The sequence below is a fragment of the Panthera uncia genome, chromosome D4, assembly GCF_023721935.1.
Source record: "Panthera uncia isolate 11264 chromosome D4, Puncia_PCG_1.0, whole genome shotgun sequence".
NCBI classification, from domain to species: domain Eukaryota; kingdom Metazoa; phylum Chordata; class Mammalia; order Carnivora; family Felidae; genus Panthera; species Panthera uncia.
In genome coordinates, this window is record NC_064807.1 from 6,371,607 (window position 1) to 6,397,793 (window position 26,187).

General features: G+C 35.4%; 1 protein-coding gene and 1 pseudogene across 6 annotated transcripts in view; both read right to left on the bottom strand.

The window, feature by feature from the left end:
• Positions 1–1,961: 1,961 nt before the first annotated feature.
• Positions 1,962–26,187, bottom strand: part of JAK2 (Janus kinase 2) — a 116,769-nt gene continuing 92,543 nt past the window's right edge. For 4 of the 6 annotated variants that reach the window (XM_049643210.1, XM_049643237.1, XM_049643202.1 and 1 more), the window contains 9 exons: positions 25,031–25,182; positions 24,729–24,879; positions 23,764–23,897; positions 15,210–15,399; positions 14,253–14,377; positions 13,908–14,080; positions 5,156–5,273; positions 3,721–3,834; positions 1,962–3,260 (listed from right to left, as the gene is read on the bottom strand). In XM_049643210.1, coding sequence (XP_049499167.1) covers positions 3,153–3,260; positions 3,721–3,834; positions 5,156–5,273; positions 13,908–14,080; positions 14,253–14,377; positions 15,210–15,399; positions 23,764–23,897; positions 24,729–24,879; positions 25,031–25,182 — 1,265 coding nt within the window. In that variant the 3' untranslated portion in view covers positions 1,962–3,152. Of the gene's footprint in view, positions 3,261–3,720; positions 3,835–5,155; positions 5,274–7,328; positions 11,553–13,907; positions 14,081–14,252; positions 14,378–15,174; positions 15,400–23,763; positions 23,898–24,728; positions 24,880–25,030; positions 25,183–26,187 lie in introns of those variants that run through there. The other 2 variants (XM_049643272.1, XM_049643392.1) reach the window with 2 other exon arrangements.
• LOC125928236 (uncharacterized) lies at positions 23,592–23,725 on the bottom strand (annotated as a pseudogene).

Sequence of the window (26,187 nt, forward strand, 5' to 3'; positions counted from 1 at the left end):
GATAAATCACAAAATTAGGTAATTTAATATTTAGGCTATAATGCGCATTTTACTAAAAATTTGATTCATATGAAGAGTTAAAGGCTATATGATATGCATATCACATAAATTTGATTAATATGAAAGTTTTAAAATTCTCTTGTCATTCTGAAATCTCTCTGAATGTTACTGTCAGCATCATGAAACACTTAGTGCTAGTTATCTTGAAATTAAGTACAACCAACCCAAATCTGGGAGTAAACGCCAAGTATTTTCTCAGATCCGTACTGTGATATTTTTCTCAAATAGAATGAAGCGTGTCACATATAACCCACCCTTTTGTCTGGCTAATCCTGCTGACTTATGCTTACTGTTATTACTTATTCTAATACAGAAAACCCAAAGATCTGTAATAAGTGGTACTGAAAAATTAGAAAAACTTTCATTAGAAATAATTTAAATACCAGAACTGGAGCGGATACAGAAATGGTCATAAAGAGCACAGAGTAGTTGATAGCTGTCTTAGGAAGTGCTTCTTAAAAAATTGAAAGATATGTTTACTATGATGAAAGGCTTTCTCTGCATATCCCTAAATCAGGGTGTGCGCCCCACTTCCTTGGTTAGGTGACAATACAAAAGAAAATAACTTCGGAATATTTATTACGTCGGTATTTCAGTTTTGTAGGAACATGCTAAATGCACGATGAAGAAAATAACACAGTCTCAATAAAGTGACCACGTAATGCCACCCCATGGAGAATGGCTCCCCAGGTTTAGAACTGTAGGTATTTCCTTATGTCTACTCCATAATAAAACTATTTAAATAAAATTTAAACATCAGAAGTTATAGTTGTGATAAAAATTTCACTCGACTTTGAAGCAGAAGTCTTGAGTCATGAGAAAGCACTCTTTCACAGCAAGTTATAGTATTACTGGCAGCATATACATAGGTGACGTGAAACGATCACTATTTCCCAAAGTAAGGAGCCATGGACGTATCGAATGATTTATATAAAGACTACATAACTTAATATACTGCAATATTTACAGAATTGTAGAAGTCTAAGAAGACCTTTATCCTCATTTCTTAAGAATATTCATTTGAAGAAACATTTTGGTATTAATTGATACAATAATTACTTACCTATTTCTTGTGCAGAACCAACTGAACAGGTGCAGGTTAATTTCTCTTTATGTATAACCAGAATAAAAATTTAAACACTGCAAATCCTCAGTGAATAATAATTCTCTTGCAAACTCAGAATTTCATAATAAGGTAGTCATCCCACTCTAAAAACTTCAGAATGTTTATATGGGATTACTCTCCCTAAAACTAAAAAGTGAAACATTAAGAAAGAAAAATTTAAAGCAATCTAGTTAATACCTTTGTTTTTAAAAACAACCAAAATGTTATAAACCTTTAAAAATCCACTTTTCAGCACTTAAGTTTCCGAAATCAAGCATATTATACGATGTGCTACTTGTGACTTATAAAGTAGCAGCATGGGGGATCTCTTAATTGCATTATGTACACAGGTCCTTGAGGAGTCTACAAATAAAAATCATATTCAACTTTCATCACGATATCAGAAATCTTTTAAAATCTAATATACTATCATTTTAGATGTTTTCTGCATTTGGTTACCACTAAAATGCTTTAAAGATAATGTAAAAAGCATTTCTTCCCTTTTCTTCCTTCCCACCAAAAAATTTCAAACTTTATGTATGAGGCATTTTCTTATATAATTTGCATTTCAAAGCCAGCTCCAAAAAATAGATAATCCAAAGCCTTAAGTACAAGTTTAAAAAAAATAGCGTATACCACTGAAAATAAAGTAAGAAACTATTTTCTTTTTAACTGAAATACTAAGTATTTTAAACTTGGTATAAATAACACACACAGACTGCCCCTCTACCATACCACACTCCTTACGTACAGTGTCTAAAGAGGAGTAGCGCTAAAACAAAGGACGACAACAACCAACACTTACATGTATACTCTCATTCTTCTTAGACACATACGTTATGAATTTTCTACTGGCATTCTTGAATAAAGTTAACAAGCATACTTTTTCACCAATTTATTCTCATTTCTCCCTTGTATATAAGAATCTCTAACAAAAGGAAATGTCTTCAAGGATTTCTGAAATCCCTAAAATATTCTTTAGCAAAAAAAAAAAAAAAAAATCCTAACCTATCAGGCATCTCAATAAGCATATACATTTAAAAAACAATCTATTTTATGGCTTATGCTTCAATTTAATGCATGACCAAAGTCCCAGGGATTGAAGAATCTTATTAGCAGCCAAGAGCTAAACGGAGGACAATATTCCTCACATTGTGATCTCAAAATTTTTAAAGAAAACTATTCACTATAGTCTTAGAAAAACTTGGAGATAATTCTATTTTAAAAACACACTTACCACAAACAAATACAAGGGAGACAAATAAGAAAATAGATTGTGTTGTATCTTTGTAAACTTGTTCCATTTCAAAATGTATTCTTTAGGGTCGGGGAAACTTCCTATACAAGTGAAACTAAATATTTGTTCCCTTTGCTTTGAAAAATATTTACAGTACATAGAACTACAAGCTAAAAGTGTACATCTGCTTATATTGCTGGCCAGTGATATAAATGAACAAGAACACAAGGTGCTTATTCAATTATCTGAGCATTATAATTTGTATAGTGATGTTATTGTAGGTCAACTATGGAAAAATTAGAAAACATTAATGAACACCAGCCCTTGTGTAAAACACCACACAAGATGCCAAGGTATTATACATTCACTGTGGTAAAAACTGTACATATGTATTCTGCGCATCTTCAACATTGCAAAATTTACATTACAATTTTTTCATCTTTCAAAATTCTGAGTTCAAAAAAGTCTACTTTTTCTTTTGCCAGAGAAAAGTGATGTTAACTGATTGATTGGGTCTGTGAAACTGCTTATAAAATTCTTTGCTAAGGTCTTTTCAACAATGTCTTTTACTGATGTCCTCGTGAAGAAAAACTAAATTTTGCAAGTTTTGAACAGATATTTCCACATCTTTGCTGGCTAGCATCATGATGTACATAATAATTGTATATGTAATAATAGTCCACAGTAATGTGAAATACAAAACTTTGTTCTGTTAAGTCTATTTTGGTCTCAGAGCGAAGTTCATTTCTTTCATCCAGCCATGTTGTCCCTTATTTGATCAACTCGAAGAGCTAGGTCTCTAAAAGAGGGGCGCTGATTTACATTATTGTTCCAGCATTCAGTCATAATCAAATAAATCTATAAAAGAGAAAGTAAACCAAAATTATAATGAACACAAGGTGCCATCTTTTAATTGATGAAGACATGAACGGAGAACTAGCTTAATTTTCCTATGTAGGCTTATGTCATGGCTATGCCTAGATCCACAGTCATATGATTATCCAAAAGCTTAGCAAATTAAATGTCATCAAGTGACGTGAAATCCTTGTGAAAAGGGAATGAAAACATCTGATGAATGTGGATAAAAAATGTTTTGTGGGGGGCGCCTGGGTGGCTCAGTCAGTTAAGCATCCAACTCTTGATTTTGGTGTGGGTTATGATCCCAGGGTGTGGGACTGAGGCTGACTTCAGGCTCCAGGCTGAGTGCAGCCTGCTTAAGATTCCCTCTCCCTCTCCCTCTGCCCCTCCGCCTCTTGAAAACACGGGCTCTTCTCTCTCAAAAAAAAATGTTTTTTGTTTGTTTTTTTTTTTTTGTTACCTCATCTGGGCATCCATCTGGTCTTGGTAATCTTCCATTATTCTTTAGGAGTTCTATCAAATGAAACACAATCATCTGTCCTTGTTTGTCATTGCCAATCATACGCATAAATTCCTGCAATATAAATCCACTTTTCAATAAGTTTTTTTTTTGGTATATTTAATGTGAACCAGAATTCTTTCTCAACTTCTAGTAAATGTGAAAAATTCTGTATATGTATGTTTTACTATATGTTTGAAACCTTTTAAAAACAGATTATTTTGAAGATCAAACCTTCCTTTTAGTCATATTTCAGAAAAGACAGTGCCATTTCCATAACTATAATATATTTGACACAAATTCCCTGAGAAGAGCCCAAAAGAAGTGAACTAAAAGATGTTTACTTTGGTTTTTTGATAGTTGTCTTAACACATCATATTATATTTCAGCTGAAATAAAATTTAGATTGTAAAAGAGAACATAATAAAAAGAACACAGAATGAATATTTAAGCATAAATGCAATGGAGATAAAATGCTCGTATGTACAAAATTCCTAAAATTAAAGTCTGAACTATGAGCTAGAGAAACATTTACAACAAACGCATCGCTTATTTAAATACAGAGAATTCTTACAAGCTGGTAAGAAAAATTACTAACATAATAAAGGGCAAAAGCACATGAGATAATGCACACACACATATGCTGATTTCAAATACCCAAAAACTATGTACTCAATCACACTAATGGGAGAAATACAAATTAAAATCAAATAACTATAACTTCTATCAATTTGACAAAACTGCATAAAATACTAGCAAATGATAAAATGTATGCTCTTATGCACTGTTATTCGGAGTACAATCTGGTATAGCTTTTCTGAAAAACATTGTGAAATAATCAAAAACCTTTGAAAGAGTTCCTAATCTTTTACTTACAATTACACTTTTATTCTAAGGTGATAAGAGATAAATATTTATATATAACAATGTTCACTATGTTCATTGAAGTATTACTTAGAAGGCTGAAAAATGGAAAAGAACTGAAAAATGGAAAAATGGAAAGGAACTATAGCATGGATATTTACTTATATTAGTAAATATTTACCACAAATACGATTTCGAACTTTTGGATAGCATTTTATTGTAAGGATATAGTTTCTGATATTTTCCTTTTTTAATTATCCTTTATTAAAAAAATATAGAATAGACAGGGAAAACTATTTTTAAACGTTTAACTTTTTCAATAACTTCTGGAATGAATCAATTAATTAGGTTTACTAAAAACCTTTTGAAAATGCAAGTTAATTTAATGGACAAGTTTAGGGTTGTTTTGTTGGATGTTGTCTTCAAATCACCAGTAAGAGGGTATAAAATGAGTCCTAAGCTTACTATTATTCTCTGGGAGAAGCTTTTCCCATGTTAAAAAGAGCCGACGGTAAATAAAAAGCACACTGACCGCTGGTGGACTTTTACTCTTCTCGATGTATGTGAAAAGTTCATACAGAACCACTCCAAAGCTCCAAACATCTGAAGCCACAGAAAACTTGCTCTCTGTCAGTGATTCTGGAGCATACCTATAATGTATGGAAAGCATTTATAAGACAGTTTCTTGAATTATAATAGCACTGTATGGTGACAGATGGTAGCTATACTTGTGAGCACAGTGTAACACAGACTTGTCGAATCACTACGCTGTACAACGAATGTAATGAACTAGACTTCGTTAAAGAAAAAAAAATTATGTGATATGCCAACTCTAAATTTAACCTGAAAATCGTTGGATTAAAAAGGGTATAAAGAAAAGTTAACATAAGTAGGCCTAAAGCTGCCATCCTCAAAAACGCTCGCTTGCAAGGTTGACAAGTGACTGGCGCGTGGGAACTAGATTTCTGAAGGGCTGCCGCAGCTCTTAAATGGTAAGGGAGGCTCACTGTGCCTGAAATGTTTCTGCAAACAATATGGTTTACAATGAACACCTGCCTTCCTTCTGGCAGTCTGGAATTGTGGTACATGCCAGGCAGAGAATTACATGTGTCCCGTGTGACTTTTCTGGGACAGGACCCTTGAAAGTTTGTGTTTTCCTCCAGGTGTTGCCTCAGATGGCTTTTCCCTTCACTGATTTTACTTTATATCTGTTCTCTGAAACGCATCACAGCCATGAATATGACTGTATGCTGAGTCCTAGGAGTCCTCCTAGTGAATCATCAAGCCTGCGGATGGTCTTGGGAAACTGCCAAACAAAGATAACTAAGTACCTTCCTGGAACTCTAAAGTACCTGCTAAGTACCTTCCAGGTACTGAAATTTAAAAAAAATAAAATAAGCTGCTCTTTGCAAGCTAAAACTTGAAATGAATCGAGATAAGTTTCCAACTGGAAGGAAAAAAAAAAAAAGCTTCTAAACTGGAACAAGACTAAAAGCTATTAATATAAGCACCTGTTAATCAGAAGGGGGTAGGGAGGAGTGCCTGGGTGGCACAGTCAGTTGAACATCCAGCTTCTGCTCTGGTCATGATAAGATCAGATCATGATCTCACGGTTCCTGAGATTGAGCCCTGCATCAGGCTCTCTGCTCTTGGCACAGAGCCCGCTTTGGATCCTCTGTCTCCTTCTCTCCCCCTCTCCCCTGCTCACGCTCTCTCTCTCTCTCAAAATAAATAAACTTAAAAAAAAAGTGGTGGGAGAAGGAAGCAAAGTCACTGGGGAAAACAGTGTCATTGTCTACTCAAGTCTCAACACTATCCAAGGGAGGATTTGGGCTAATGGAATGTGAATATCATGGTTCCATTGTTAAGTTATCCTTATTACAGAAGATAGCGACAAAGATCTGTTTTAGACTGGTGAGATTAACTATATGAATTATGCAAGTTTAATACCTCCTTCAAAATCCGATTTAAGCTTCCTCACTTCCACAGATCCTTCTCTGACTACTCAAGGTCTTAATGAGCTCATGTTACTCAGTTTCTATAGTATTTATTGTCGATAATATATATAAAAAAGCATGGTTAATTCTATAGTAAGTTTTTAAAAAATTCTTATCTTTAAATGTATGTTTTATCCCACAAATGGAATAAAACATTCTTGAAGACATTCTATTTCCCCAACATTTGCAAAACAGTCTCTTCCTTTGGTTTTCATGAAAGCACTGTCTACAATTTCCTCCCTCATCTCCAAGGCTGTTTTCCTCTCTCCCATCACTTATGTAAGGATAAATACAAATCACAAAGGAAAAAAAAATCAATTCTCCCTGTGGAAAATGAGGGAAAAGACTCTTTCTCCTCTTAGAGCATTTACTTTAGAAATTTATCATTGTAAATTCTTTGTGTCTTTTGAAATATAGGTAATTTTTTTTTTTTTAAAGCTTTGCTTAAAAGCCTCTTGCCAGCTGTATGATCCAAAAATGTTTCTCAAGAACCTGGGAACCACCTCTCTGGAACGTAATCATCACAGAAATAGCACCCAACCTCCCAGTTTTTGTGGGACAGTAAGAGTTTAACTTCCGGCAGGTGCCTCCTTCCAAGTTGCAAAACTATCTCCTCCCATAAAAATATGAGAAGTCTATCTGTCCTGTGGGTGATGACAATTAGTTAACACAGACAGTCACTTAAGATAAACTATGTGTGATGTCAAGTTCTCTTACTTGAGGACTAGCTATTGTTTATCTTGACAACATGTACGTAATGGGTTGAATCTGCTTGGCCACAGAAGGAGGTGAGATTTCTTTCTTGTCTTTACAGTCTCTTAGCAGATCACTTGTGTGATGCACATGACGCTCAGGGTTAAAGCTTATTCAGTAATAAAACTTTCTTTTCTATCTTTGTGCAGAGGTTTACTGAATTGGGAGGAGATTTCATTTCTAATTATATTTCCCCAACACTTTCCTTCTCCATTTTCTAAGTTAGGGTTTCCCAAGGTTCTATCATCAAACCTCTTTTTGTCAAAACTTTCCATTAGATAATATTCATCCACCTATATACTAATGTCTCCTAAATTTATAACCATATTTTTGAACTTTCTTTTGTGTTTCGACTTACTGAACATTTCCATATTAAATAGATTCTTTAGGCAAAGAGAACTCCATTCCCACTTTTCCAAAACCTGCTGGTTATTTTACTTTCCTTATGCATTGAATGCCATCAACAATTTAGCTTACTTCCCAGGTGGAAATCTTAAGATTTTTTTTTTTTTTTTGATTTGAGAGCGAGAAAGAGAATGCACTCATATGAATGGGGGAGAGGGGCAGGGGGAGAGTGAAAGAATTTTTTTTTTTAATGTTTATTTATTCTGAGAGAGAGAGAGAGACCGACCAAGCAGGGGAGGGGCAAAGGGAGAGGGAGAAAGAGAATCCCAAGTAGGCTCTAAGCTGTCAACACAGAGCACAATGCACAGTTCAATCTCATGACCATGAGATCACAACCCGAGCCAATATTCAGAGTCAGACGCTTAACCGACTGAGCCATCCAGGCACACCCCAGGAGAAAGAGAGAATCTTAAGCATGCTCCAGCTCAGCGTGGATCCTCCATGAATCCAAAAGCCTGCTTCAACAGAAAAATATTCTAGCAGGAGCATTTTTCCTTTTTTTTTTTTTTAATTTTTAATGTTTATTTATTTTTGAGAGAGACAGACAGAGAGACAGAGCGTGAGCAAGGTAGGGGCACAGAGAGAGAAACAGAACCTAAAGTAGGCTCCAGGCCCTGAGCTGTCAGCACAGAGCCCGATGCGGGGCTCAAACTCACAAACCGTGAGATCATGACCCGAGCAGAAGTCGGATGCTTAACCGACTGAGCCATACAGGTGCCCCTCCTTCAGTTCTTAACACCAACACTTAGGACAAGCTAAAACATGTTGTTAGCTTAAAACAAAGAGCACTTTTGAATAACAAAAGCAATGTAGATAGCAAGATTACATGAAATTATAACTTTAAAAGATATGATGGCTATATCTCATGTATAAAAACTGTATGAGTTCTCTTTAATACTTCAGATTTAGTGTTCATTACTCAATAAATTAGTTAAAACCTATTTTATCAACTCATACATCTGAAATATTTGTACAAAATTTAGTCAGTCTCATTTCATTATATAAAACATTTAACACTTGCTAATATAAAAATAAAACTATTCCAACGGCCTAGTTTTTGGCAGTATATAGCTTTCCATTCCATTAAATACACAGGAAAATTTTGATCATGATAAAAATGATGTTATTTCTGATTTTTACACTAACTTATTTAATGTTTCTCCAAAGTCAAACATCAGTTTGGTACATACGTCTCCCCAACACAATTACTAAAGGAATAATAAACATTTTACCATATACATTACTTCATACATTCTAATCTTAGCTACATTTTATTCTGTATTATTTATTGCAAACTAAGTAATAAGAAAGGACTTATCTTATTTTCATAACAGTATAAAATTAATTATACAAGATATGTATCATCTCAAGCTTATCTTGGCTGCCCTTGTGATTTATTTTTCCAGACATGCAGGGAGAAATAGAGGGCCCAAAGCTTACATAATTTGGGACCTTTCTTTATAACAAAAAATACAAAATTAAGTATGAAACTGAATATTTAAAATTAGAAAAGAAGGAATCTTGAAAGGAAGGTGCTCTGGTGAATATGCTTTATTATAAACATGCCTCCACACATGTGGCAATTTATTTTTTTAAATAATATTTCACAGTTTTTTCTTTTTAATGTTTTATTTTTATTTTTGAGAGAAGACAGAACCAGAATGCGAAGCAGGATCCAGGCTCTGAACTGTCAGCACACAGCCTGACGTGAGGCTCGAACTCACGAGCTATGAGATCATGACCTGAGCCGAAGTCGGACACTCAACAGACTGAGCCACCCAGGAGCCCCTAATATTTCACAGTTTTAACACACTTACTTCTAGAGTTGAACAATAAAGTCAGATTTTTAAAAAACTTTTAGTATACTTCCCAGAAATTGAGAAAAGGAATGACTTTAATGATTTCACTTTTGAAAATCAAGTGGTTTAATTCTTTACTTTCAATAAAATTCAAAAAAAGAATGGATTTAATGAAGTTGCCAGGTAAGAGATAAATTTTAATGGTACTTCATTGTATACTTTTTTGCTCATCTCAGAAAGAGTCACAGAAATGAATACTGTTATAACAAAACTCTTTCCATTCCTATATACTTATTTACACAACTTTTCTCAGTGCTCACATCTACAAAAAGGCAAAATAAACAGAATTTAAGCTGAATCTGGTCCCATGATAGAAATTAATATTCATACAGGGATATATGAACTAATCGGAGGGGAAAATAGCTCCATTTATCTTATTAAGAAATACCTCCAGGGGCACCTGGGGCGCTCAGTCGGTTAAGCGTCTGACTTCAGCTCAGGACAGTTCCTGAGTTCAAGCTCCACATAGGGCTCTGTGCTGACAGCTTTCGGAGCCTGGAGCCTGCTTGGGACTCTCTGTCTCCCTCTCTCTCTGCCCCTCCCTCGTTCGTGCTCGCTTGCTCTCTCTCTCTCTCTCTCTCTCTCAAAAATAAACATAAAAAAAAGAAATGCTTCCAATAAAAAACTTTAAACAATTATCCAATTTGTAATTTATTTATATTGCATTGGAACACTGTATCCTGATAATAACTTCAATGATAACCCAACCCAGAAGAAAAATGTAAATACTTCTGAGTTTTGTGGTCACAGGAAATTTAAAAGTTAATTTCAATTTACAGTAGTTCCCCCCCCTCATCCACAGTTTTGCTTTCTTGGGTCTCAGTAACTAGTGGTTAACCACAGCCCAGATGCAGATGACCTAACGCCACATCACAAGGCTTACGCCATCCACCTCACTTCATCTCATCATACAGGCACTTTATAACTCACAGAGAAAGGTGAGTTCAGTACAAAAAGATACTTTGAGAGAAAACAAGAGAGAACAATTTCACATAACTTTATATTGTTATAATTATTCTACATTATTAGTTGAAACAATGAGAGTGAAAACACAAATAACCTCTTAGTGTTATTATGGAAATACCTTTGACTTCCTGGACCCCCTAAAACGAGAACCTGGTGTCCCCACACTTTGAGAATTTCTGTTCTCCACCAAAAGTAGATCTCTCTTCCTAAAATATGAATCTCAACATGATATTCCCTTGGATGAGGCCTATAATTTCCTACCTACACACGGTCTACTGAATGAGGCTTGAACTCATCAACACGGCGCACCAGGCTCAATCCCTTTCCGGCCGCCATCACTCCCCGTTTGCTCTGGGACTGTGCCACTCACTTCCAAGTCCCTGCCCCTCCAGTTCTAGTCTTCCTCCTCAGGGAACACCTTTGCTCTTCTCTACCTGGTAAACTATTAATCAATAATTGAAATGTCACTTCCTGGTTGTAGTTTTCTCTGATTAAACCCTCAGGGGAATTATCCACATTCTTATGTTTTCCCATTATATTCTTCATTATTGCACTTATGATATAATGATTGCAATGACTGGCCACACTGCAATGACTGACCACACATTTGATTTTTTTTTTTTTTATCTATGAGCTCTGCAAGGGAAGGGATAATGCGTAGTGAACCTGTCGGCTGAATATGCCTGCCACATCAAACATTTCCTTTTCAGTTCGGTTTTCTTAGTAACCAGGCACAGTTGTTTGTTGTTGTTGTTGTTGTTGTTGTTGCTTTTCTGATGCTGACCCTATCTTCATATCCCAAGCTCCTTGTATGGTGTTTGGAACAGTAGAAACTTAATAAATGTTTATCAGATTGTATTTATTAAGTATGCCCAAACTGCTTAAAATCCATATAACTAATCTTTATGGATTTCTAGTTAATTCCATTTAACTTCTTTAATTTCTCACCCTGGAAAAAAAGAATTAAATTCATGTATCACTGGACATGTCCAAAGCAGATAAGTTTAGATGAGTCTTATTTTCTAGTTTCCTTATACTCTAAAAATAATTAGATGATGATATCACCAGGATATTCCTTAAAACTGTTATTATTATGAAAAATTTCAAACATACACAAATAGAGAACAATAGACATTCATTTCCTGCCTTGTTTTATTAGCCACCCCCCATCTCTACCCCATTGAATTGATATGAAGTGAATTATGGACATGAGAGTATTTCAGTCATAATTATTTCAGTATGCATTTCTAAAAGATAAGGGCTTTTCTTTACAATACTCACAATGTCATTAAATATTACTCTTCTGTATAATAAGATTTTATTTTAATACCAGTTAATTAACTTACAGAGTAATACTAGTTTCAAGTGTAAAATATGGTGACTCAACATTTATATATAACACCCACTGCTCATCACAAGTGCACTCCTTAATCCCCATCACGCATTTAACAACCCCCACATCCCCCTCTGATAACCATTTGTGTGTTCTCTGTATATAAGAATATGTTTCTTGGTTTGTCTCTCTCTTTTTTTTCTCCCTTTGTTCATTTGTTTCTCAAATTTCACATGAATGAAATCATATGGTATATGTTTTTCTCTGAGTTATTTACTTAGCATAATAATCTCTAGCTCCATCCACGTCTCGCAAATGGCAAGATTTCATTGATTTTATGGCTAATACTCCATTGCACATATATACCACATCCTTTTTTATGCACATTAATTTTATTTCCAATGACACTGGGGTGTATAAAGTGAAATGTGAAGTCTCTCCTAATCACATTCCTCAGTAGTAATCAGTATTTCTAGTTTCCATTCTTTTTTTTTTTTTTCTTTAGAAAGAGAGAGAGTGATCCTCTCTCTTCAAAGAGAGAGAGGATCTCAAGTAGGTTCCACACTCAGCAATAATCCATTTGTTCTAAATCACTTGTGTTTTCTTACCTAATTTCCTTCCAGACTAACAATTTGTAATAGCTGGGATAAGTTGTAAGATTTACAGATACAAAATAAATGAAGATAACTAACAGATATGGATGGGCAATGAACTTAGCAGTAGCTAACTAAATAATCTATATATTTCTAATAAGTCTGATGAATCTCAAATTTTCATAAATGGACAGTTTTAGTGTTTATATTAGTAATTCTAACTTGCAAGTCAGAAACCCAAAATGTAAATAAAACGTAAAAATGCAAATAAAACCAAAACAAAACCCATCCCTTAACAGAAACATCCGATTTAAACAACATAATCTTAATAGTATTATTTTAGCAGATAAATAAACCAGAATTAAAGTCTATTTAGATTTTATCACAAATCAAAACATTTAAATACATTTTCAGCGATTCATCCCTATAAAACAAAATGCACCATTAATGAACTAAGACATAAAAAAAGACCTTGCATCGAAGCACAAATCAATAAAAACAACAATGTACTCCACATAAAAAGTCAGGTTTGTATGGTCCTCACAATTCACAATTCTAAGTGAAGATCAAAAATTACCTTTAGCTTTGGGGCACCTAGGTGACTCAGTCGGATAAGCATCTGACTCTTGGTCTCGGCTCAAGGTCATGATCTCACAGTTTGAGTTGGAGCCCTGCATTGGGCTCTGTACTGACAGTGTGGAGCCTGCTTGGGATTCTCTCTCTCCCTCTCTCTGCCCCTCCCTCGCTCACTTTCTGTCTGTATCTCTCAAAATACATAAACTTAAAAAAAACTACCTTTAGCTTCAAATTGCTATAAAATGTTCAGCTAATGCTAGATTAAAGCACCATCATGGTTAAGAATGCTTAGGGGAGCCTGGGTGCCTCAGTCAGTTAAGTGTCTGACTTCAGCTCAGGTCAGGATCTCCCGGTTCATGAGTTCCAGCCCCACATTGGGCTCTGTACAGACAGCACAGAGCCTGGAGCCTGCTTCAGATTCTGTGTCTCTCTCTCTCTCTCTCTGCCCCTCCCCCACTCACACTCTCTCTCTGTCTCAAAAATAAACACTAAAAAAAAATATTAAAAAAAAAAAAAGAAAACTTAAAAGCACAAATTCTGAGAACAGACTATCTGGGTTTTGAATCCTAATTCTGCCATTTGTTGGTCTTTTGACCTTGAGCAAGCTATTTAATCTGTCTATACTTCAGATATGCTTAAAATGGACAGAATACATATTCTCCAAGGGTTGCCGTAGAGATTAGATGAGATAATCCATGAAATGCATTTAGCCCAACATAAGCATGATAAATTTTTGCTATTATTATAAACATATAAATGATAAACTATGAATAATAGTAAATTTTCGTTAAAATATACTCACCAGAATATGGGACTTTCACCAGGTTCTTTCACTTTGTAGTATTCTTTGTCTTGTGGCAAGACTTTGGTTAAGCCAAAATCTCCAATTTTAACCCTGTTTTCATTCTCCACCAATATATTCCTTGTTGCCAGATCCCTGTGGATATACCTTTTTGTACCAAGATACTCCATGCCCTATGGATGAAATAACATTTTTATTTCAGCTAAGTTTTACAAAGATAAATAATTTAAATGGTCTTTCCTCTATATCTTTCCTTAATTATCAAAGAAAAACTCTAGAGGACTTTGTAACAATTATTTTAGCATGTTCTCTTTACTTACAACAAATAGGCAGGATATTAAGTACCTTGCATATCTGAGATGTATACTGCAGAAGTTTTTTATGATCTATCCGTTCTTTATGTTTTTGGAGATAATCTCGTAAACTTCCATATGGTAAATATTCCATAATTAATCTTAAATTACGCCGGCCTTTTAACATACAAAGGGGAACACAATATTTTACTTTGTCACATTTTATTGTTAAATAATAGAAAACAAACATACATAAAAATGACTTAAAAATATATAAACTCTGAGTCTAAGGTGACAAAACTTGATTATAAATTAAGTGATGTAATAGTTAAGAACACAAGCTTTTTGAATCAAAAAGTTTAGAGTAAATTCCTAGCAGTGCTATTGCTGGGTCATAGGGTAGATCTATTTTTAATTTTTTGAGGAAATGAGAAGGGCACCTGTTGGGATGAGCACTGGGTGTTGTATGGAAACCAATCCGACAATAAATTTCATATTTAAAAAAATAAATAAATAAATAAATAAATAAAGTTTTGAAAAGAAGCTTTAAAATAGTTATGGTTTAATCTTATGTAACCCTTTCTGCAAACCCAAATAGGCTGATGAAAATTTCCTTTCTCCCCATCTGTAATGAGCAAAAAGTATCTAATTTAAAAAATATTTTCATAGAAGGGTGCCTGGTTGGCTCAGTCAGTTAAGTCTCCAACTCTTAATTTTGGCTCAGGCCCTGATCTCACGGTTTGTGAGTTCGAGCCTGTCATCAGGCTCTGCACGGACAGGTCAGAGCATGCTTGAGATGCTCTCTTTCTCTCTCTGCCTTCCCCACACCCTCAAAAATAAACAAACATTTAGCCTACAATCACCAAGCACAATCTGCAGTGGCATAAACACTTCTCTCCTTGGTCACTGGCATATTAGAAGTCCAGACCTTGAGACATTATAGGTTTCTATTACCCAGGATGCCAAGGACATACCTTGAGTTCAAACTAGGTTTCAATGGGCAACATACCAGCACTGTAGCACACTCCCTTGTACTTGACAATGTTGTCATGCTGCAGGGATTTAAGGATTTCGATTTCTCTTTCAAAGTCTCTCAGGTGCTCCTCAGTACTGTGCTGGAGCTTCTTCACGGCCACCACCTCCCCAGTGTTGTCTTGTAGAGGGTCATACCGGCACATCTCCACACTGCCAAAATTGCCCTAAACGGCACATCACAAGAGGATAGAAATCTCAAGTTTTCCAGAGAAATTACTAATGAAGTTTAATTAGGCGAAATTCCAGTAGCTAGAATTAGCAGACATACCTCTAAGCTTACATTAGGCAACTTTCAGAATAAGAAAAGGAAATAATATTTCAACAGGTAGGTAGTAAGTCTATAAATTTGATTTCTTCAAAAGGAATTATAGGCTGAAATATAAACAACTTCAAACAAGCATTTAAACAAATCATGAACATGATTTATTAAGATAAGCCAAGATAATTCCTAAATCTCTATCACTAATTTCCAGGATGATCTTTGCTTCTTCACAATATACCCTTTGATATCACTGTCAGTGAGCTGGATGGAACAAGGAAGGGTCTGTTACGGACTGAGTGTCTGTGTTTCCCCCAAATTCCTATGATAAGCCCTAACTACCAGTGGGAGTGTACTTGAAGACAGGTACTTGAAGACTGTGAAGAGGTGATCATAAAGTAAGGCCTTACTCCGATATGGCTGGTGCCTTTGTAAGAAGAGGAAAAGACACCAGAGCTCTCTACCACATGAAGACACAGCCAGGAAGGTGGCCATATGGAGGCAGGCCAAGAAGAGAGTATGCAATAGAAACTGAACCCTGCCAGCACCTTAACCTTAGACTTTCAGCCTCCAGAACTATGAGAAATAAATATCTGTGGTTTAACCCCCAGCGTATGGTATTTTGTTACAGCAGCCTGAGCAGACTAATACAAGGTTGATTTATTTGCTAAAAGTGGAACTCGCAGTTGAAAGAATATGGACATTTCAAAGGTCCTTCACACATGCTGCAGCAGACACTTTTGAAGGGGTCACCTTCACTAGATTTAAGCTCTCATAAGCAGTGGAAAAAATGTCAATTTTATCATATTCCTGCCAACACTAACCATTGTTAATATTTCTAAATCTTTGTCAATTTGATAGGCACAAATCAATCTCACTGTTTAAATTTGGAATGCCTCTACTTTCTTTTGGAAGAAGAAGGTAAAGGCAAACACTGTGTGGGAAGAAAGATTTAGGACAGGAAACCAGAAGAGAATGAAAATGTTTGGAATGGGCAGGCACCACAGAAGAAATCAAATAAGGGAGAATAAAAGAACTATCAATTAAAACAATCCTAAGTACCAGCTAATGTTGGAAATCAATTTGCAATGGAAACAATAAACATTTATTGATGTTTATTGATCTGATTTCTTTCTTAACAGTGTTCGAGAGTTGAAAACACAAATAGAAAAAAATAATTCAGAATTTTATTGTTCCTGCACTAGGAAATGACGGGGAAAGTTAAAAGAGACAATCATGGAAGGGAAGGTGACAGCACTGTGGATAGCAGCGGAAGCAGAGTGTAACTGCTGTACCAGGAGGTGTACCTCCTCTGGAAAACGAGAGTTGGATCTAGAAGGTGGCTCACAGGCTTCAGGAACAAGAAAGGGTCAAAGACACTGGCAATGACAAAGACACCAAAGGAGGATGTATGTGTTGGGAAGAGTCTAAAGATACGAAGTTATAGTCAAGAGGGAGATTTCAGGGTCTGAATTCCATAAGTAAGATTATTATAAGGGATTACAGAATTCAAAGTGCACTCATTAACATGTTCACAGACTGAGATTGGGAAATTTAAAAAGGTATTCAATGGATGCCCCAAATAATAGCAGGAGTAAGGTGAAGATGAAAACAAGGAGTACCAAAAGTACTTGAAATGTGGATTACCAACCAAGATGTTGGCCAATGATGAGGAGAGACTAACCATATTCACATAGGACTATATATGATGCTGGAGATTCTAACTTTGGAAAAGTAGCAGCAGGGTCCAGATCTGTGTGTCCCAGATCTGCATCAGAGAGTAATAGGTAATAAAGAGGATTTCCAAAAAGCTAGGTTTTAATTGAGGCAACGAGTAAAGAATATAAGTATATGAGGACGTGAGTATAAAAGATCACAAAAATACTCATTTTAGAATTCTGATAGCAGAAGAAAGTTTTCACAATATTTTCTTAACTCTTTTTATGAATATTAAAATATACCATTATTTCTGTTGGTTTAAAAAATATGGAAATAGTCTTGAGTACTCCTTTGAATATTTTTACCATGCTGCTAATTGAAAAGAATAAAAGAATGCAGTACACCAAAAATTGTGCTTTTATAAAATGAAAAAGTGATGTGCACTTTTGTAGAGATGGTGTTTTAGATTGCTTCAATAAGGCAATACAAATAGCTAGACCACTGAACAATCAATTCTTTCAAATAAGCGAAGATGAAATTAATATTATATTGTCAAATGCAGCTAGAAAATATCTACATTAAAAAACTACCACTAGGGGAGTCTGGGTGGCTCAGTCGGGTAAGTGTCCAACTCTTGGTTTCTTCAGGTCACGATCTCAGGGTTCTGCTTCCTTGGCTTTGAGCCTGCCTGGGACTCCGTGCTGTCATTATGGAGCCTGCTTGGGATTCTCTCTCTCCTTACTCTCTGCTCCTCCCCCATTCACTTGCACACACGTGCTCGCTTTCTCTCTCTCTCCTTCTCTCTCAAAATAAACAAATAAATAAACAAACAAACTTTAAAACTGAAAAAAAAAAAAATGCTGCCACTAAGTACCATACCATTTTTCCTTTAACTTCCTACAAACTAAATTACTGAGAAATACATACGGTTGTAAATATATTTTGAAAATGTCACCCTTACAGTCTCCTCAATTTACATTATGTTTAAAATAATGTTAAATCCAAAGAACTGTGTAAAAAACTAAAAATGTTATAAAAAACAGGGAGGGGGACAAAAGAGAAGAGACTCATAAATATGGACAACAAACTGAGAGTTGCTAGAGGGGTTGTGGGAGGGGGGATGGGCTAAGTGGGTAAGGGGCATTAAGGAATCTACTCCTGAAATCATTGTTTCACTATATGCTAACTAATTTGGATGTAAATTTTAAAAAATAAAAAATTAAATTAAAACAAAACTAAAAATGTTAAAAATCAAAAGGAAAAAAACTTTAAGCTGCAATAATGGGGAATGTTGTAAATATATTACAGTATATTCACTTACAAAATTATGTTTCAAAAGAATATTAATAATGGGAAAATCCTGATATAACAAATGAAAAATAATGAGAATTATATATATATATATATATATATATATATATTTTTTTTTTTTTTTTTTTGTAATTTTTAAAGTTTATGTATTTGAGAGAGACAGCATGAGCAAGCAGGGATGGGGCAGAAAGAGGGAGAGAGACAGAGAATCCCAAACAGGCCCTGCACTGTCAGCATGGAGCCCAATACAGGGCTCAAACCCACACAGCAAGACATCATGACCTGGGCCAAGATCAAGAGTAGGATGCTCAGCTGACTGAGCCACCCAGACACCCTGAGAAAATTGTATATATAGAATGATCTCCCTTCTGAAGCAAAGTTTGTGTGTATGTGTACAGAGACTGAAGTGAAAGAAATGCATCTGTATTTTCCAATTACTCTGCAACAAATACATGTCGCTTTCATAACCGGAAAAAAGTCACTCTAAGAAAGAAAATATACTTTATAATTCTATAGTCTGATCTTTCCTCCTTGCTCATCTAAATTAGCGATGTTTTAATGTATTCTTTGTTACGTCTCTTTCTTAAATACTAGCACATATCGCTAAAATACGTTCATTATATTCATTATATCCATACACCAAGATCTAATAAACAACAAAGGACTGAAATTAAAAGCTAAATTGTGTGGAGAGACAATGAATGTATGAATGCTATATGCTTCCAGAAAAGAGGAAAATTAATGACAGCTGGAGACATCTTAGGAAAATCTTTATGGCATAGATAACACTAATATGGCACTCACTATGTAAGGAAACACTAAACACAAATATTTCTTTCTCTTTTATTTAGGAGTATGCTTAGGTTAAAAGTTTAAAGGTGTGTCTGTACATATTTTTACTTGTTTTAAGAAGAGAAAACTGGTGACGTGGGAGAGACTCACAAATGCCACAGACAGAATCTAGGGTAAGGTAAGTTCTGATTCTAAAAATCAAACTTTAAGATTTATTGATTGTATCACTTTATTTATTTTTAATTCTTTAATGTTTATTTAGTTTTGAGAGAGGGAAAGAAAGAGAGAGTGCAAGCGGAAGAGGGGCAGAGAGAGGGAGACACAGAATCCAAAGCAGGGTTCAAGCTCTGAGCTGTAAGCACAGAGCCCGATGAGGGGCTCGAACCCATGAACCATGATAGTGGTTTAGATAGCCAAAAGATAGTGAAGGTACACACTTTGCTGTCTGGAACATTCATTTTCCAAAAATGGGTGAAAGCTTAAGGGGAGGTGTGGCTGTTAGAATACTGCTCCATTACCTCCCAGTTTATACTTCCTAATTCATTTCTACCCCTAAATCAGTCTCAACCGCCAGCTATGAGAAAGCACATCAATATTTAATAAAGAATAAATAAATAAAGGAGAAATACACAGTTTGGATTATATAATAAGGTAAATGAGGAGGGAAACACTATAATGATGTTTTAAGGAAGTTCAAGTATCTATTACTTTTAGAAAATAATGTAAGAAATCAGAAATTTAAATAAAAGAGTATAGTCTGAATAGGCGGATAGTAAATCATAGGTAATTACTGAACTAACTGTAGGCTTGTTATATTAACTTAAACTTTTTTTAAGTAACTCCCATCTATGAATATATGTAGATGCATCACATTTATAGGCCTAAGTGTTCTTTTATAAAAGTACATTTTAATAACATAATTTACATACATACTTAAATCTAGCTGAATTTGAATTAATGCAAATATTGAATGAATTATGCTTAAATTAATGAGACTTTAGGGTAATTATGAATAATAAGGAATTGTATAAAAAACAAAAAAATACCCCAATAATGTCAGATAATACTCCTGAAAATAATTTTATAATATTCTTGTATAGGTAAGTATACTACAATTCACTGCAGAACTGTTTGACTTAGAAATATTTATTGGGTAATTTTATTTTATTTTATTTTTTTAATGTTTATTTTTGAGAGAGAGAGAGAGAGAGAGAGAGAGAGAGAGAGAGAGAGACAGAGCACGAGTTGGGGAGGGGAAGAGAGAAAGGGAGACACAGAATCTGAAGCAGGCTCCAGGCCCTGGGCTGTCAGCACAGAGCCTGACATGGGGCTCGAATCCACGAACCACGAGATCATGACCTGAGCCGAAGTCAGCTGTTGAAGTGACTGAGCCACCCAGGCACCACTTTTCTGGGCAATTTTAAACAAATTCCAATCAAGTACTGAATAACAACATAGTGTTGTATCCTATTTTTTAAAAATTCTTACAACTAATAACCAAAATTAGGTAAGGGCCCTATTAATAGAATTTTACATGAAAAAGCAATCTTTAATTAGAAAACTATGTGATATCTCAAATAATATTGGTACAAGTGTCACTTGTACCAATTCACACATTATGAGAATTTTAGAAGTTGTGATCAGTATGAAATTTAATTTAAATAGTGAATGTACTTATCACACTGTTAGTTGCAATCCACCTCCTCCAGCTAAGCTATAAACTACCAAGACAATGGCTACATCCTATATCCATAGTGACCAGTCGGGCACCTGGAACTTAGTAAGAACTCAAATATTTGTATATTAAAGCCACATGAGGGGCACCTGGGTGGCTCAGTAGGTTAAGTGTCCGACTTCAGCGCAGGTCACAATCTCCCAGTTTGTGAGTTCAAGCCCCGCGTCGGGCTCTGTGCTGACGGCTCAGAGCCTGGAGCCTGCTTCAGATTCTGTGTGTCCTTCTCTCTCTGCCCCTCCCCTGCTCTCTCCCTCTCTCTCACTCTCTCTCAAAAATAAAAATAGGGGCGCCTGGGTGGCGCAGTCGGTTGGGCGTCCGACTTCAGCCAGGTCACGATCTCGCAGTCTGTGAGTTCGAGCCCCGCGTCAGGCTCTGGGCTGATGGCTCGGAGCCTGGAGCCTGTTTCCGATTCTGTGTCTCCCTCTCTCTCTGCCCCTCCCCCGTTCAAGCTCTGTCTCTCTCTGTCCCAAAAAAAAAAAGAAAAAAAAAATAAAAATAAACATTAAAAAAAAAACCCACATCATTTCAGGAAAAAAACTAACAACTAGAAGTAACTCAGACCCTCCCAATGATGTCTGGTTCCTAGATTACCCTTTAGATTTTCATGCACTGGCTTAAAAATTTCTGACTCCTAAAGTGAAGGAATCTACAGTGGATTTTGGAATTTGAAACATTGTTTTCCTAGAAAATGCCCTTATTATCATACAAATGTTCGTATATTCACGTTCATATTGACACCTGGGAAAATACAGAAGTATGAGTATTAAGAAGCTTATTAAAAATACCCACATCAACTGAAGATAATAAAACTTCACTACACATTGTTCCCTTTACTTCAAGTAAGTTGCATTTTATTTTCCAAAACTTTCTGTACAGTCTACCAAAAAACAATCTCTGGGAGATAAAATAATTCACATTAAAAGCTGGGATCTATGGATGAAAGAAATTAAGTGGCTTGTTCAGAACAACAGAGAAAAAATAATTTCAAGGTTTTCATGATTTTGTGACTAGTGACCATGTTACTAATCTAATGACTAATACGTCTGGTCATGAAAATATTTGCATATAACTAACAATAAATCAAGATGTATTCAACCACAAACATGTAAGTAATAAATATGTAAGTCATATTACAATACTTTCTGCCTTTTCCATAAGCAATTTATTGTTCCCAATGTAATCCCTGGTGAGAATAAAATAATCATTTTTTTATGTCTTCACAGTATATGATTTGCCCCAAAAAGACAAAATAGAAGATGACAATAAAACTGAAGCATACTCAAACAAAATCAAATATATGCGTGAGATAGCAGAAATAACATGGAAATAGAAATAGGGAAAGGTTCTGATCTCACAACTACTATGTAGTTGTTTGACCAAAGACAAGTTACTTAACTTCTTTGGACCTTAATTTTTCTCCCTGTGAAACGAAGAGGTTAACTAAGTCTAAAGCACCGTCTCCCAAACTCTTCTGGACAACGCTTTCTGAACTGTCCACAGAGAAATTTTAGGAGTGGGGAATTGGAGGAGTGGATGACGAAAGGTTTATTAAGTTTTGGACACACTGCATACTACCAAGAAATTGATGCTGTCAACACAGAGGTGTGGCCAAGATGCCCAGTGCGGTTGGCAGCCTTTAAGTTCTCTTCCAATGTTCTCCACCTATGACATTCATGCTCTTCTACAATCCCTTGCCCTTGACTGTAGGCGGAATTTGTCAACTCATTTAAAATGAACAGAATACGGCAAAAGTGATGAGATGCCATCCCTGAGATTAGGTTATAAAAAGACCATGACTTCCACCTTGGGTGTCTGCTCTCAGCTGCCATGCTGTGAGGCAGCCCTGCAGAAAGGCTCACATAAGTGAGCTTGGAGGCAGATATTCTGAGCCTGTCAATAACCATGTGAGCGAACCTGGAAGTAGATCGTGCCCTTGCCAAGCCTTCAGATGAGAATGCAAGGCCTGCGTGACAACTTGATTGCAGTCTTGGGAGAGACCGGGAGCTGGAACCACCCAGTCGCTCCCAAATTTCTAATTCCTAAACTAGGGTGAAAATAAATGTTTGTTGTTTTCCTCTGTTAGTTTTAGGGTAATCTGTTACACAGAAACAGATAACTAATACACCCCAAATGCCCACATCTTCTATTTCCAATTTGTAAGCCACATGGTACAGAACTCTACGCTAACAAGCTTAGGGGAAGAAAGAGAGCTTACCACTTTAATTGGACCTGTAAAGAACTAAGCTTTTCCTGGTCTTACTTAAAATATGTAGGCTATGTATGACTGTGTGACTTTTAGCAGACAGAAGACTGTCTTGCTAATGAACATGGTCCAGTCAGACAGATTATTTCTTCCTGATACGACTAGAAAAGGAGATAGGTAGAAAGGCTTACTTAGTTATTCCTTTCTCTACTGCATAACTGAAGTGCCTCTACCAAGAAAGACTCCCACGGTCAAATCAATAGGGGAAATACTAATTATCATCCTCTTAAAGATGTTCAATGCACACTACATGTAAAGTTCTGAGAGGTTCTTCAGTAAAAGGAGCTATTTATTGAACACGGCGTTTCTCCAACATGTGATGACTAAGCCTTTTTTCTATAGATACTTCCTAAAATTTTGCAGAAAGTGAAAATTAGAGAATCTTTAAAGCCTTTATTTTCTGAATAAAATGTTCTATGATTATACGTTAACCCTTTACACTTGATCTTAGCCAAAAGGCCGAGAAGCGATACATACGTTAGCTATGTAAAAAAACTCTGACACCTCACCTTGCCAAGCTGCTGTAGAAATTTCAAGTGTCTCTCTTCAAACTGTGTCGGGTCTCGGTCTTCAAAAGCTCCAGAAAACCCGAGGGTGCCTATCCTATTTGGCAACATGTCATTTTCTGTTAATAGCTCGTAATCTGGAGAGAGAAAGTACATGAGTACTGTGGGCTGGCAGATTACATCGTCTGGGTTAAAAGGTATGTATACAAGCTAACCAAAATAATCAGAATGATCTAGAAACACTAAATACAAATTAATATAGGACAACTCTAATAGTTTAAGCTATATTAACAAAGTCTTTATTACCCATAACTTAACAGGCTTTCAAAAAAGACTTTTGCAAAGGAAAATTACTTGCTAAAAACAGGCAGTTTTAGTAGTATTTTTAAGTAAGATTATATTATTTTGACTTCCGCAGTGAGAATGGTAAGTAGTACTGGAACAGGAAATACCTATGGGTCAGATATATGTACATTTAGCTACATATTTTAAAGGCGGAGCGGGCAAATAAAAACAAACCTACTTCATGTTTAGAAAACCACTCAACTATAAAATATAGCTAAACAAAAAAAAAAGAAAAATTGCTTTTAAAAAGTCAAATAAGCCAAATAAACTTATACAATATACATTCATTAATTGGTAAAGTAAAACCGGGTTATTGAAGAGGCCTCTGTTAAAAAGGGAGAGACTGCTGAATCAAGAAAACTAGAATATGTACGAAGTAGGAAAAGTCATATGAACATAAGAGACTAAGTCTAAAAGGCATCAATGTTCACTATATTGTACACTTGAAACTAATATAACACTGTATGTTAACTAACTGGAATTAAAATTAAGACCAAAAAAAAAAAAAAAAGATATCGAGGAACTTCTTGTAAGGGATTACAAAATTAGTAAAGATTTGTTAAAAACTATGAAGATAGAAAGGGGACCCGGAAAAGCAGTAAGACTATTCCATCAATACATACCTGGAGTAAACAAACTATTAAGGTCTCGTATGATGGCTCTAAAAGAAGGTCTAAAATCTGGTTCATAATCCATACAATTATTAATAAGATTTGCTAATTCTGTCCACTTTGGTGCAGGAAGCTGGTGCCTATCTTCATAAAACTGGAGCTTCTATAATGAAAGAACCAGATGAGAAATTGTATAATGTGATAATCAAGCTTTTTTTTTTTTAAACATAAGATAGGCTAAAAAGTATCAAATCATAGGAAAGAAAATCAAGGGTCACAAAGTAAGTCCAACTTCACAGTGGATATAAACTCACTCTTTGAGAATCCAAAGCACTCAGAGGCTTGTCTCCTCCACTGCAGATTTCCCACAAAGTGGTACCAAAACTCCATTTGTCTGTTGCCAAGTTTAGATTTTTAGGATTTTCAATGCATTCAGGTGGTACCCATGGTATTCTCTCCTGAAGAACTTTGAAATGATAGCAATGAAGTATGGTTAAATAGTTCCCACAAGTAAATGATTCTTTAATATGCAAATAATTTCAAACTGATTTGGATAATCTGGTCTTTTTTGCGTGGCTGTGAGTTGTGTGCACCACACAAGCAAATGTACACATTTACGAGCCACAAGGGACCTTTGAGGGCATCTAATTCATTATCTCAGCTTTAACAATGACAACACTGAGACCCATAAAAACTGAATAATTTGCCTAAAGTCACAAAATTTGTTAGCAGCATGGAGAGAATTAGAATCTTAGACAACAAACTGTGGATCAACTAAACTTCCTTTCATTGAGCCATAGTGTTTCAACTTGTGTCCAACTCTCTCTACCCTTCCTAGGAGTTGTGCATTCAATAAAATTTTTTTCCCATAACACTTGTCCTAAATTGCCTTTTGATTTTTGTATTTCTTTACAATGCGTAAATAGTAAAGGTAATGTTAACATCATTCTGAGCTAATGATTCAGGAGCAGTGGCAATTCCAACTTGTACACGAAAATACAAGGACCAACAGACAGATGAATTACTTAATTATCCCAAGATATTCTGAATACGGAATTGATACAGGTGGTCTCTGCTAAGATCATGGAATTTCACAAGTAAAGGTGCTAGGGTCTTTTTTGACCTCATCAGAAAACCGTCATCCAAGGAAGGAGACAGAACTTTTAAATCCACCTTCTGGTAATCTGGTATGGATAAATAGAAAAGTAAATAAAATGATATAGAAGAATGAAGGATAATCTGCTGCATCTTTTAGTATATTTTGGTAAAGCAATATGAATATTTTTGCTAATGAAGAGATTAAAGAGTACAGGTTCCTTTCTCTTTCACCGTATGAAGAAATTTTCTCCTTAATTTCCATTCCAAAGAATGAAATTTCCCTTAATATAGGTTCTAAGATCCTATAACATTTTCCACCTTATTGTCTGTCTTTACTGTCAGAGAAGCTATCAAGTTTCAATACTGTTGGCTC